This window comes from Pan troglodytes, chromosome 5 (assembly GCF_028858775.2).
Source record: "Pan troglodytes isolate AG18354 chromosome 5, NHGRI_mPanTro3-v2.0_pri, whole genome shotgun sequence".
Taxonomy (NCBI): domain Eukaryota; kingdom Metazoa; phylum Chordata; class Mammalia; order Primates; family Hominidae; genus Pan; species Pan troglodytes.
In genome coordinates, this window is record NC_072403.2 from 164,163,248 (window position 1) to 164,175,934 (window position 12,687).

At 37.2% G+C, this 12,687-nt stretch overlaps 1 protein-coding gene across 7 annotated transcripts in view; it reads right to left on the reverse strand.

Annotated features, from left to right (window-relative positions):
• The window catches only part of SYNE1 (spectrin repeat containing nuclear envelope protein 1), a 518,706-nt gene that overhangs the window by 79,715 nt on the left and 426,304 nt on the right, over positions 1–12,687 (reverse strand). For all 7 annotated transcript variants that reach the window (XM_016956737.4, XM_016956730.4, XM_063813578.1 and 4 more), the window contains 5 exons: positions 12,372–12,519; positions 10,249–10,343; positions 6,729–6,963; positions 4,925–5,119; positions 597–722 (listed from right to left, as the gene is read on the reverse strand). In XM_016956737.4, the coding sequence (XP_016812226.3) occupies positions 597–722; positions 4,925–5,119; positions 6,729–6,963; positions 10,249–10,343; positions 12,372–12,519 (799 nt within the window). The remainder of the gene's footprint in view (positions 1–596; positions 723–4,924; positions 5,120–6,728; positions 6,964–10,248; positions 10,344–12,371; positions 12,520–12,687) is intronic.

Genomic DNA, 12,687 nt, shown 5'->3' on the forward strand with positions numbered 1-12,687 from the left:
GTTGGTCTCCGTGAGCTCATAATCCAGGGAGTGGTCTGTATTAGCTACTGACTTGCTTCCAAGTACCATTTGAAGTGTTGATCATAATCTTTAAGTACTTAGAGCCCTGAGCAATTTAGGGATTGTGTGTCTCTATGCAGTTACTGAGATAAGCTATTTTTCCCCCTTTCCTTGCATAATGGTCTAGAGGGCAGGGTGTGTTGTTTGGAGGGCCACTGTCTGCAGATTTTCCAGGCTGTTGATCCTTTTTTTTTTTTTTTAACTTCTTGTAGACTAGATTCTTCTGGTAGAATGACTCCCCAGTGTGGATGCTTCAAAAAAATGACTTTATTGCTCTTGACTCAGCTTTTAAATATCTTTTAATGTGTTTTAAATTTTCATTTGCTTCCTTGGAGTAATCCATAAACTAGTCTATAATTTCATCAACTGCAATAAATCAGCCATACAAGGTTCACCTGAGTTGCCTGTCCTTATGTCATATACTAGGATCTTGTATCTGCATGTAGATAACCTAAGAGTTTGACTGGATTATGGCCCCAAAGACATTCCAGCAGAGGCACACAGGTGACGGTGAAAATCTCAGTTCAGTAATTTACCTTGCAACGCATTTGTTCTGCATGGAGCTCTTCATGGTGATCCGGGAGAGACTGCGAAAGCTTCTTTTTGAAAGTTCGTAGTTTCTCCAGGGAATCTGCTATTCCTTTCTCACATTTTTCCCAGTCCTATCATGGGAATAAAAACAAATAGCATAGATGTTTTTGATGTAGGAAACTGGGCGGGGAAAAGAAAAGAAACACTCTTCTTCATTCCCAGAGAAAGAATGAAAGTTACACTGATGGCCAAGTGTGGTGGCTCACGCGTGTAATCCCAGCACTTTGGGAGGCCGAGGCGGGTGGATCACTCGAGGTCAGGAGTTTGTAACCAGTCTGGCCAACATGGTGAAACCTTGTCTCTACTAAAAACACAAAAATTAGCCAGGCATGGTGGCAGGCTCCTATAATCCCAGCTACTCGGAAGGCTGAGGCAGGAGAATTGCTTGAACCCAGGAGGCAGAAGTTGCAGTGAGCTGAGATCACACCACTGCACTCCAGTCTAGGCAAAAGAGCGAGACTCTGTCTCAAAAAAAAAAAGCAAAAAAAAAGAACAAAGTTGCGCTGATGAACAATATGAAGGTATGCCCACACTCATTGCCAGGGGAGGCAACATGCTGTTGTCATCAGAAGAGCTGAGTTCAAAACTGACTCTGTTACTGACTATCTGTGTGGCTTTAAGCAGATAATGCTCTATGTTTCCATTTTCCCTACGAAAATGGAAAAAATACAAACTCTCCATATTTATTGGAGCCCAAAGGAAGCAATGAGTGTCAAGGCATCAAGCACAATGACCAGAATATTATGGGTACCCAAGAATGTTATCTGAATCCACATCTATCTGCAGAGGTAGGACTATAATCTCAGTACCTTGTCTCTTTCTTAACCCCATCCGTAACTACACCCAATGTCTACCCTTTCCCAAATGTACTATAAGGGATTAAAAAAAAAAAAAGAGGATACGGCATGTCTTACAGAAAGAGAAATATGCACTACAAAAGCATGGCATTTTTGACTGGCTTTATCTTGTTCATCCTGAAACATATGTAGCAAAGGATTAAATGTGTAATATATAAAAACCCATGTAAATTAAGATGTAGAAGAAGAGAGATAATGCACAATTTAAGAAATCTATATCTAATATGCAAAGTAGCAGTAAGTGCTCTGGAGAGGAATAGGCCAGGGCAGGTGGTAGAGATAGGCAGTATAGAACGAGGTAGAGCTCTATGTACTGACAAAATAAAACATCTATTGTGTGGTTATGTTTTGAAAGGTTACACAGCAAACTGGTAACAATGGTTACCTCTTGAGAATATAGGAGAATTTGGATGGCACAATAAGGGAAATTTCATTTTTTACTCTGTATAGTTAAATTACTACCTAATTTTTAAAAATCAGACACACGTAATTTTTTTGTAATAAAAAAGTAGAATTTTAAAAAATGACAGGAACCACAGCAGAGCTTGATCTTTTTTATAGCACCTTATCTACACATTAACTCCTATCCGGTGTCTTAGTGCCAGTGAAAATTAATTTCAACTAAACAAGTCTCCTTCATGTTGTCCAACACTGCCCGTTTGTCAAACTCTCCAATCCAGGCCTTCCTGCTCCCCACTCATCTCCCCAGTGGCCACTCCATACACCGTGAATTACAGAATTCCAAAGCAAGACAACTAGAATCATGACTAGAATCACTTTTAGTTGTCAATATGGTGTCAAATCATGTTCCATCTTCCTTCACAATATCTCTTCCATTATCATCAGTCTTTTCTTATCTGGATTATTTCTACTTCTCTCCTGACACCTTAGTTTGAGCATAACAACCCAGAGGTGTTATTACCACAACTATTTTCTGGAAGCAGTGTTGACTAAAGTGCCCCCTTACTCAAAATGTCTTTATTCAAAAACTGAACTGAGAATTTGGCACAAGTCTCATTTCTCTTTAAAATTCCTTCATAGAACTTCTTAGAGCGCATAACCACATTCCCTCTTCCCAATTACCAAAAAAAAAATTCTTAAAAAACAAAAAAAAATTGTCTATCAGGGACAGAGTTGTTCAAATTCTCCTTTGTTTTATGATTTGTGTTCCCAGGCTACAATTAGCTTATCAATGCTAACCATAGTGAGGGTAGACAAAAAGTTTCTCTTTCTGCTTAAATTAAACAACATTCTCAATAAAACTATCAAACATCCTGAAATTGATCAACATACAGTTGATAAAAATTTATTGATCTAAAAGAGATAAGATCATCACGGGTGCTGTGACCCACACCTATAATCCTAGCACTTTGGGAGGCCAAGGAAGGGCAGATCACTTGAAGCCAAGAGTTCGAGACCAGCCTGGCCAACATGGTGAAAACCCATCTCTACTAAAAATACAAAAATTAGCCAGGCGTGGTGGCATGCACCTGTAATCCCACCTACTTGAGAGGCTGATGCACGAGAATCACTTGAACCCAGAAGAGTGGAGGTTGCAATTAGCCAAGACTGCACCACAGCACTCCAGCCTGGGTGACAGAGGGAGACTCTGTGTCAAAAAAAAAAAAAGAAAAAAAACAAAAAAGAAAGATAAAAAAGATCAGCTTCTTACTTTTCAGAACAAAATTAAGAGATGATAGTGAAGAAGGTGAACATACAGAGCATGGAATTATAATGCCTATATTTGGCATACTTACTAACAGTATTAAAAGCTAAATATAGATAAGTATTATAGCTGGGGTAAAAAACAGACTAAAATGAGGCTATATAAACATCAAAATTCAGATTCAAAAATTCCTTCTTAGGCAAACAGGATGTAGTGTTAAAAGTCACAATAAAATAAACTTTAACAAGAACAGAAGAGGGATTCCTCTTTCCAAGGATGACTTAGATTCTAAATCTATAACCAAGTCCTTTTATGACGTGAATTATAAGGAAATAACTTAATGTCATGAGCCTGCAAATATCTATTAAAGTGGATGTTTTCTACACCAACAAACAGACAGACAAGAAAAGCAAATGTAGTGACTCAGACATCATGCCTTATTAAGTCTTGGAAACATCTCCAAAAATCGCATCACAAATTTAAAAAAATATATGATTAACATGTTCTCTACAGGATGAGTTACAATGTTTTAAATCCTTTCCTAAAAGCAAAAGGAAGAAAATGAACCTGGCATATTACATTACTGATGAAACTGTGCTGTGTGCAAATAATAGTTCTTTATAGATGTTCAGTGGCATTTTTGATGGATTGCTTACTACACAGAAGGCAATATATTATTAAATAAAATTCAATAGAATAAATCCAATGGGTATGTATGCACACTTTAAGCATTAAAAAAAAAGCAAAATCTTTTCTATTAACCTTAGTCATTACCTTTGATCCAAACATGTGACAGGCCAAATTTAATAGATACTCTCACTGAAGTGTTGGTGATTATCAACATATACAGGACCATAACATTTAGGTGTCTTTACTTTTAAAGATCGTAATAACATCAACTATGATAATCACTATCATTCATTTAGCGCTCAGTATGAGCCAGGTAAGGTACCACATGATTCACTATCATTATTTCATTAAGTCCTCACAATGGCCACATGGAGGTGGTGAAATTATATACCCACTCTACCGATGAGGAAACTGAGGCTTAGATAGGCTAAGTTAACCGGGTCACTTGGTTTACCATGATTTTAACTTGAGATTATCTTATTTTAGAGGTCCTGTCCTTTTTAAACTGCTCATTTAATTATGCATTATACATGCAATTGAAGAGTGAGAGAGAAAAGCATATTGTGGGAGGTCCGGATAAATCTACATTTTCCAAAACTTACTGTGTGATCAGTATGTGATCTGTATCCAACTAAGGGCTTAATACACCTCCTGGAGATTTTATCTCATGGCAACTTGCTTGGATCAGCTAAGATAAATCAAGAGTATCTTTCTGGATTGGTTTTTCCCTTCCATAAAAGAAGAGATACCAATCTTGAAAACCACTTTAGAGTCTCAGATTAGGGAGTGGAACCTACCCTTTGAATTTCTGTATGGATTTATAAAGTCATCACATGGCTAAGGTTTCATACTGCTCATTAATCAGAATTCATAGCTTAGACAGTCTTATTAGACTTTACTTTGTTGGGAGGTTGTCCTGAAAAATTAAATGCTGAAAATTGGGAAACTTTTCCAGTTTGTGCAAGATAAGACAAAGTCTTAAATAAAATACAGAGAATCAAAATACTGCAGGGTATTATTTCATGATCTTTGCATTATTTGATTTATAGAATAACAATGGGAGGAAGTAGTACAACGACTAAAAGGGTTTTTTGGTTCGTTTTTTTCTAACTGAACTTACTTTCAACAAGAAGGCTAGTTTTTTCTTCTGTTCTTCCAGCCGCATGCTGGCTGATTTCCATTTCTCTTGGATTTCAGCGAGTTCGGCCTGCAAGGCGGCCTCAGCGCCACTGTCCGCTGAGAGAAGGAGTTGCTTGCCAGCCTCCACAGTCAGGATGTAGCTGCCTTGTTGCCGCAGAAACACTTTTTCTTTGAACTGAAAGGAACCATAGCTTTTTATTTTCTCATTCTTTCTTTCATCGTTTCCTTCCCATAAGGATTTTTAAATGGCCCTAACTTTTGCCCTCTTTCATCCAGCAAGCATTTACCGTAGTGGTGCTTTGCACATGCATGCACCAGTGAATAAATGAGTGAGAATACAATGGAGACAGGCTTAGTTTCTGTCTCCAAGGTAAGTACGATTGATGCAACAAGATAACCGCTCTTTAAGATTGATGCGTGGAAATACAGAGGGACATCTGACCCAGCAGGGGGCGCACCAAGAGGCAGAGAGGCTTCCTCAAAGCAGTAAAGGCTGAATGAGTCTTGCGAGACATGAACTTCACCAGATTAAGAAGGACCTGGTGCGGTGAGATGAGTGTGATCAGGAGTGGAGGAGAGGACACCTTCTCACAGAGAAATGAGGATGCGCACATTCACTATATGAGAAAAATATGATAAATTCAGGAAACTAAGTATGGTTTTCAGTGGCTGGAGTGTGGATGGCATGTGAGAGAGTGGTAGGAGATGAGGCCAGACGACATCTTGCAGAAATTTGGTTTTTATACTAAAAGTGACTGGGGTTCACAGAAGAATACTGATGTTGGGATTAAAGTTTTGATAAAAGCACTCAGGAATCGAGTAAAAGTAGAATGGAAGAAGGGTGTGTGTTGGATATACTAAGATTAGGAAGCTATTGTCTATCTGGGCAAGAAATCGCGAGCACCTAACCAAGGCAGTGGCAGCAGGGATGTAGAGTTAGGGAGATTAGATAAGGGGGTGATAGACAAGGAGAAGTATAGCTCTCAAATTATTCTAGGATTCCTAGACTAACGGCACTTCCTGGAAGTGTGATGGGAAAGGGAGAAAAGTTGGTCCGGAGACCACAGGTTCTGCTGGGACCCACAGGGTACAAGGCATCTGTGATGCACATAGACATAAACTCACAAGGTGGTTAGAAACACAAGTCAAAAGCACAGCAGGTAAATATGACCAGAAGATACGAATATGCCCCTTCTCTGCTGGCAGGGGGCAGTTGAAGTCATGTCTGCGAATGAGGGCTCTCAGAGAAATTTGGAGGAGAAACAAACCAAAGAACAGTGACTTTAAGGGAAGAGGAACTCATTGGATACACTGGGGAGAACTCACTAGAGTGATAGGAGATATCTGTCTAAGATGCTAGAAGCCTGAAGGTAAGGGGCAACCTGGAAACGAACAAAGAACTCAAACAGGACAGGGCTTCCTGTCTTCTTTGGAGTACTCAAGTTACGTGTTTAAATTGCTCAAGAATAAAATGTATGCAAGCAACATGAAGTTTTTCTTCCCTTGCCATTACCTTTTCATCCCTGCTGGGATTTAGTGAGCTGCGGCAGGCCATAGTGTGTGAAGTGTAAGCAGCCTTTGTGAGAGGCTGGGGCTTACTATCATTTCACCATTAGATATGGGCTTTGTATTGCAATCATTTTGTATATTTCTGTTGACATTTGAGAACAATGTTTGTCCCAGTTGCAATGTCACTCTAGAGTCCTTTTGAAAAACCGAGGCGAAGGTAAAGTGTGCGGTGGAAATGCCTAAGAGGTGTGAGAACACTGTGTTTTGCATCTTACCTGCACTTCATCAAAGAGGGTCCTTGCTTGTTGCAGTGGTATAGGAACACTTCCGAGACCACTCATGGGGAGGTAGGACACTTCAACCAACCATTTACGAAGCTTTTCTGCCATCTCCCTATAGCGCTGCCACTGGCGAATCTGGCTGTCAATGATCCCCCGCCTCTGCTGGGCCCTGCGAATCACTCCCTGCCATTGATTACTGAGGAGTGTCAATTTCAGGTTGAATTCATCCCTAGTGAAGAAATAATTACATGGTAAAAATAACACTGTTATCTTGGATGCAGTTACGCAATCAGCCAATGTCTACACTGTCAACAACCCTAAGCCCTGAGAAGTGATCTAGGGCGGTGGTTTTCGAATATCATGCCATGATCTCTTACTGGGTTTTGGGTCTATTGCAATTAATTTTTAAAATTAAACTACCAGTGTTTGCAAATGGTGAGTGTTTTCATGTCTCAGCATAGGTTGAAGGCAAACATACAATAAGGTCATTGTCCTTCACTGTCTCCCTGAGAGCATGAGAGGGGAGGAGTGGACAGCTGCAGGTGCAACGGGAATAGCTGCAAATCCTAAGCAGCTCCATAGCAACATGTGCAGCTCCTGATGATGATATCGTCTTGTGGGCCACACTGCAGGAAAATGTGTGGAACAAGGCTTATGTAGAACCTCTGTCTTCAGTTCGAATCATAAGCCACTTGAATCAAATTATGTAATTTAAAAAGATTTTTTAAAAACTGTACTCCATAAACTCTCTCAGTATTCCCTCACAATAAACAGCCCCAACCTTTAGCAAATCATTCCAGACGTTCATCTGAATTATCTCTTCTACATTGTAGGCTGACTTCACTTTATTCTTAGAAAGATGAAAACTTGTTATCATAGTCTGTATAAATGTCATTAATATATTTAGAAATAATAAATTTTACTTAAGATTTCTCAAGTTCAGGCTAAAGTATATCAGGTCTTCTAACGTGTTCTTACCTCTCTGTTTTCTGGCTTTAAAAAAATATAGGTAGTTCTTTATTACGTTTTATTTAATATTTAATTTATGGCTCTAGAACTGGCTAGTAAGAGTTTGTCCCGCATCAAACAGAATGAGTTTCTATGTAGATTACAGTGTTATTCACACATAAAGTGCAAGTAATGTTGCACTTTAATACTAAATACTTGCACTTCTCTATTATAATAGTTTTGCTTTTCTTCCTCAGATATACTATCCTCTTCTCTTGAGGGTAGCATCAACTTTGAATTGGACTTGCTATTGTGAACTTGTATCTTCTTGAAACTTCCTATTATCCAGAACCACTATAAACTTTGATTTTGTAACCAAATATGCTGTTAGTCCTAGAAACTTATTTAATGACTCAACTTAAACAAAAGATGAATAACACCCAGACAACGTCAACAAAACAAGTATTAAAAATAAAATGTACTAAGTAAAGCCTCTGCAAAAAATTTCGTATGACCTCTCATCTTAAAAATAGATCCATAATGGGCCAGGCCCGGTGACTCACGTCTTTAATCCCAGCACCTTGGGAGGCCGAGGTGGGTGGATCACCTGAGGTCAGGAGTTTGAGACCAGCCTGGCCAACATGGCGAAATCCCATCTCTATTACAAATACAAAAATTAGCCGGGCGTGGTGGTGCGTGCCTGTATTCCCAGCTACTTGGGAGGCTGAGACAGGAGAATCACTTGAACCCAGAAGGCGGAGGTTGCAGTGAGCCGAGATAGCGCCACTTCACTCTAGCCTGAGCGAAAGAGCAAGACACTGTCTCAAAAAAGAAAAAAAAAAAAATCCATGTGATAGCTACTTAGATTTTGATGATGACTTCTGTTTTTGAAAGGAAATTTTGCTGTATTAATCAATGTACTAGCATTCAAGTGTGATGAATTAGGTTCATGATACTTCCCTAAAAGTTACAAGCATCTGTCATCGCAGAAAATGTACAACTCCAGGACTTGAGAATATCGTATAATCTTGCTTTCCCTACCAGGTAACCATCCAAGGCCTCTTAGGATTCCCCACCCTCTCTTGATACAACCAAGCTGTCCCAAACTACCTGCCAGCATGAGGAATTACTTAAAACATGACACTGTTCCCTGTGCTGAACTTGAAGCTCTAAAAAACGTAACTCATAAATTAACTTTCAGAACAAAATACACTTGCAATCTGAGGCCTTCCTATTGTCAGTAGACTCTAATCTGATTTTTTTTCCCTTCAACTTTCAAAATTCTTTACCCTCAAGTCTAACCTCCCATTTTCATCTCTTTGGTCTATTTTCCCTAAATGTTAGTATTGAAAAGTTAATAGATGCTGGCTTGCATGTGAGTATTTAATTTTTATTTTACTTAATGACTCAAACATTTATAATATTGTTGTAGAGTTGGCTAAGAAATGATAAAGCAAAAGATAAAAGTTAATTGTATTTGAATTTGTTTTATTTTCAAGGCCTTAAATTCTCAGGAAAGCTCCCATTTAAGTTTGGCTTACTTAGAGTAGAATAAATATAATATCACATTCTGTTGTTCCAAGCTTAACCATGAAGATCTTTTATGTACTTCCAAAGAAATAGCCACTTAAAACTGAAATTGCTTCTACAACATTAAAGACAAAACTCTCAATAAAAATAATTTATTTTTTATTTTTTGAAAAAATATCAAGTTAATTTTAGTCACAACTACTGGTTCCTAAATATGAGAAAGGTATACATATGTAATAGAACACATGAGGCTAATACTCCAAATATCACCACGGAAAGTCGATTAGATAAAGTAAATATTGTTCCTAGGAAATGTAAATATAGTACGAAATTGTCATTTCTCATACCATAAATCTGGGGAGAAGCTAAATTTTTACCTCTCCATTTTTAATAAAGAGATAATTTGCTATTGTAAATGAAAAGGAAGAAAAGATTTCAGGCGGCATGTAATCTGACTTAAGGTAGCAAACCATTTTCAAACACAGAATTCCCATGGCATGAGAAAGCTGGCTGGTATGATCCAGTACTGACTGAAAACCAGACACGAGCTCCAGGCCTGATTCTGCTGCTACTTAGTTCTGTGACCTTGGTCAAATCAGTTCACATTTGTGGATTTCGGGTTTTTCATCTATAAGTAAGAGAGATGGGCTAGTGATCTCTATGCTCCTTTTACAAAAAAATTTCTGTAATTATATAAGAATATTAGAAGCATCTGTTTACAAACCGTTGATAGGTCATTGATATGGTTCATGCTGATCTATTCATTAATTCCATTTCCTACAGATGACTAGTGAAGGTTGGCTAGGTGATTTCCAATTACTCTATGCCCTTCATATAATATAATAGCAGCTCTCTAAAAAGATTCAATACTCAGTCATTTCAGAGATTGAGACAAGTTTCTCCTCCAATTACTGAGGCTCCACTACAGTTCAATTGCCTCAGGAAGATTGGATATATGCCCTCTAATCTGCTCATTAAAAAGAAAATGACTAATTTACTGGAACCTTTCTTTGTAATAATTTATCAAAGATCCTACCTGTCATCAACTTGACCTTGTTCTAGAAGACGTTGCCCATCAATAATGATTGAGTGCAAAATCTGCTGACGACTGAACATCTCGGCTTGAAACAACTATAATTTAGAAAAAAGAAGAACATACTTTAGAGTTCCTAATTTTAGTGATCGGTTCTCTGATAACTTTCCAAATATTCTAGTTTTCACAAGACTATGAAAGCTATCACCAGCTGAACCAGAAAATGTGTGAAATCCTGCAGTTTAGGAATCATTTATTTTTAAATCATCAATTAAGATACACTCAAAGATAAACTTTAGTGTTTGGTTTACTAAAACTAGATGACCAAAAGTAGAATTATATTTCTCTTCTTTCTTTCAAAAACACCTAATAAAGTAAGTTAATGCACAATTTGTTTTCTGGTTTATTTTGTGTATAAAATATGGTCCATATTCAAAACTTAGAGAATAGCTTAGGACTGTTAAAGAAGTCAAAGAAAAAAAATAGCCTAGTCTTTTTCTGTCTTTTAAAACTCACTGTTTTTAAGTTTTAAATTTTAAAATTAATAAATTTTAATAAACTTATTTCACTATTTAAAAAAATTCAACAGAAGGTCCTTCGAATTATTTCTGCTGGTTTTTAAACAACTTTATTGAGTAACAATTCACACACCATACAATTCACTCATTTAAAATGTTCAATTTAGTGGTGTTTATTATATTTACAGACTTTACAATCATTACCACAATCAATTTTAGAATTTTCATTGCCCCAAAAAGAAAGTCCATCCTCATTAGCAATCATTCCCCATTTCTTCCCAATCCTCCAGCCTTCAGCAACCACTCATCTATTTTATGCCTCTATGAATTACTTACTCTGGACATTTCTTATAAATGGAATCTTGCAATATGTATGTAGTCTTTTGTGACTGGTTTCTTTCCCTCAGCATAATGTTTCCAAGGTTCATACATGTTGCAACATATATCAGTACCTTATTCCTTTTTATTGCGAATAGTATTCTATTACATAGACATTTCACATTTTATTTATCCATTTATCAGTTGATGGACATTTGGGTTGTCTCCACCTTTTGGCTATTATAACTAATGCTCCTGTAAATAATGTACTTATACAAGTTTTTGTGTGGACACATATTTTCATTTATCCTGAGTATATACCTAGGAGTGGAATTGCTGGGTTATATGATTACTCTATGTAACTCTATATGGTAACTCTATGTTAACTGTTTTCCAAAGCAGCTTCACCATTTTACATTCCCATCAGCAATGTATTAGGGTTCCAATTCCTTTACACCCTCACCAAAATTTGCTATTTTTTCATCATAGTCATCCTTGTGGGTGTGAGATGCAATCTCATTGTAGTTTTTTTTCTATTATTTCATCATCTGTCAATTCAATAAAACTGGATTTAAAAATACCTTAGATATCTTTAAATTTTCTATTTAAAAAATTCTGAATTAAGTTTTTCTTTTCTCTTAGGTAAGACCTATCTCTCCATGCGCATATAATTCATAAATACACAAACTGACTTAGTTATACCGGTAAATAGCAACATATGGATTAACAGTGGGCAAATTTATTAATTTACTTTGTGTATATAGTTCTTCTCCCTCTTTGTTTCTTAAGAAATAATTATAATGCCATTTAATCAAGAGGTACACCTGGAGACATTTGATAGATTGATTTCCTGGTATAAAATTCATATACGCTCTTTGAAGATCACAAAATTGTTAAAGATTTTTGATCAAAGCATAGTCTCTTAAGCAATTGTCCTTGGCAATATTAAAGTAGTCTCTAACCCAGTTTGAAAATCGTCTAACTATCTATACACGTTCCACCAACTTTGCCTGTCTCGAGTAAGTAGCCTTTAACCACAATTCTGGCGTTATACTTTACAAGGAACTGAAGGTTGACACGTGCTTATAAACAATCATGGAGCAGCGAATAGGACTACATTTTTATAATTAAGTTATCAAAACCTCAAGCTTAAGAAAGAAGGCAAAATGATGCGTGCATTTGGACACTCGTGCAAAGGGCATGATTTTAATTCTCCCACACAGCATTTTGTAGCATCTTCCAAGGGCCTAAAAATTTCTTATTACCCCCAAATCTACTGATAAAACTTACCTCGTGTGCTCTCTGCTGTTCCAAAAGGTGCTGATAATTTCCTGAAATCTCTACTGCTAACTTTTGTTCTGTCTGAACTAGGAATTCCATCCATGTTTCACATTTTTCCAAGAAAGTCTGATGTTGTAGCAAAAATGACTGCAACTTGCTGAAAGAACAAAGGGTTATTTCACCGCTTATTCTTACATCTCTAGCATATAAAACTAGATTAAATAATCTCTGTGCTCAATTCTAATTGAACCACCACAAAGCTTTCATGTTAGGTGGTAAAATTTTTTTAAAAAAGAAGAAAGAGGCCAGTTGCAGTGGCTCACGC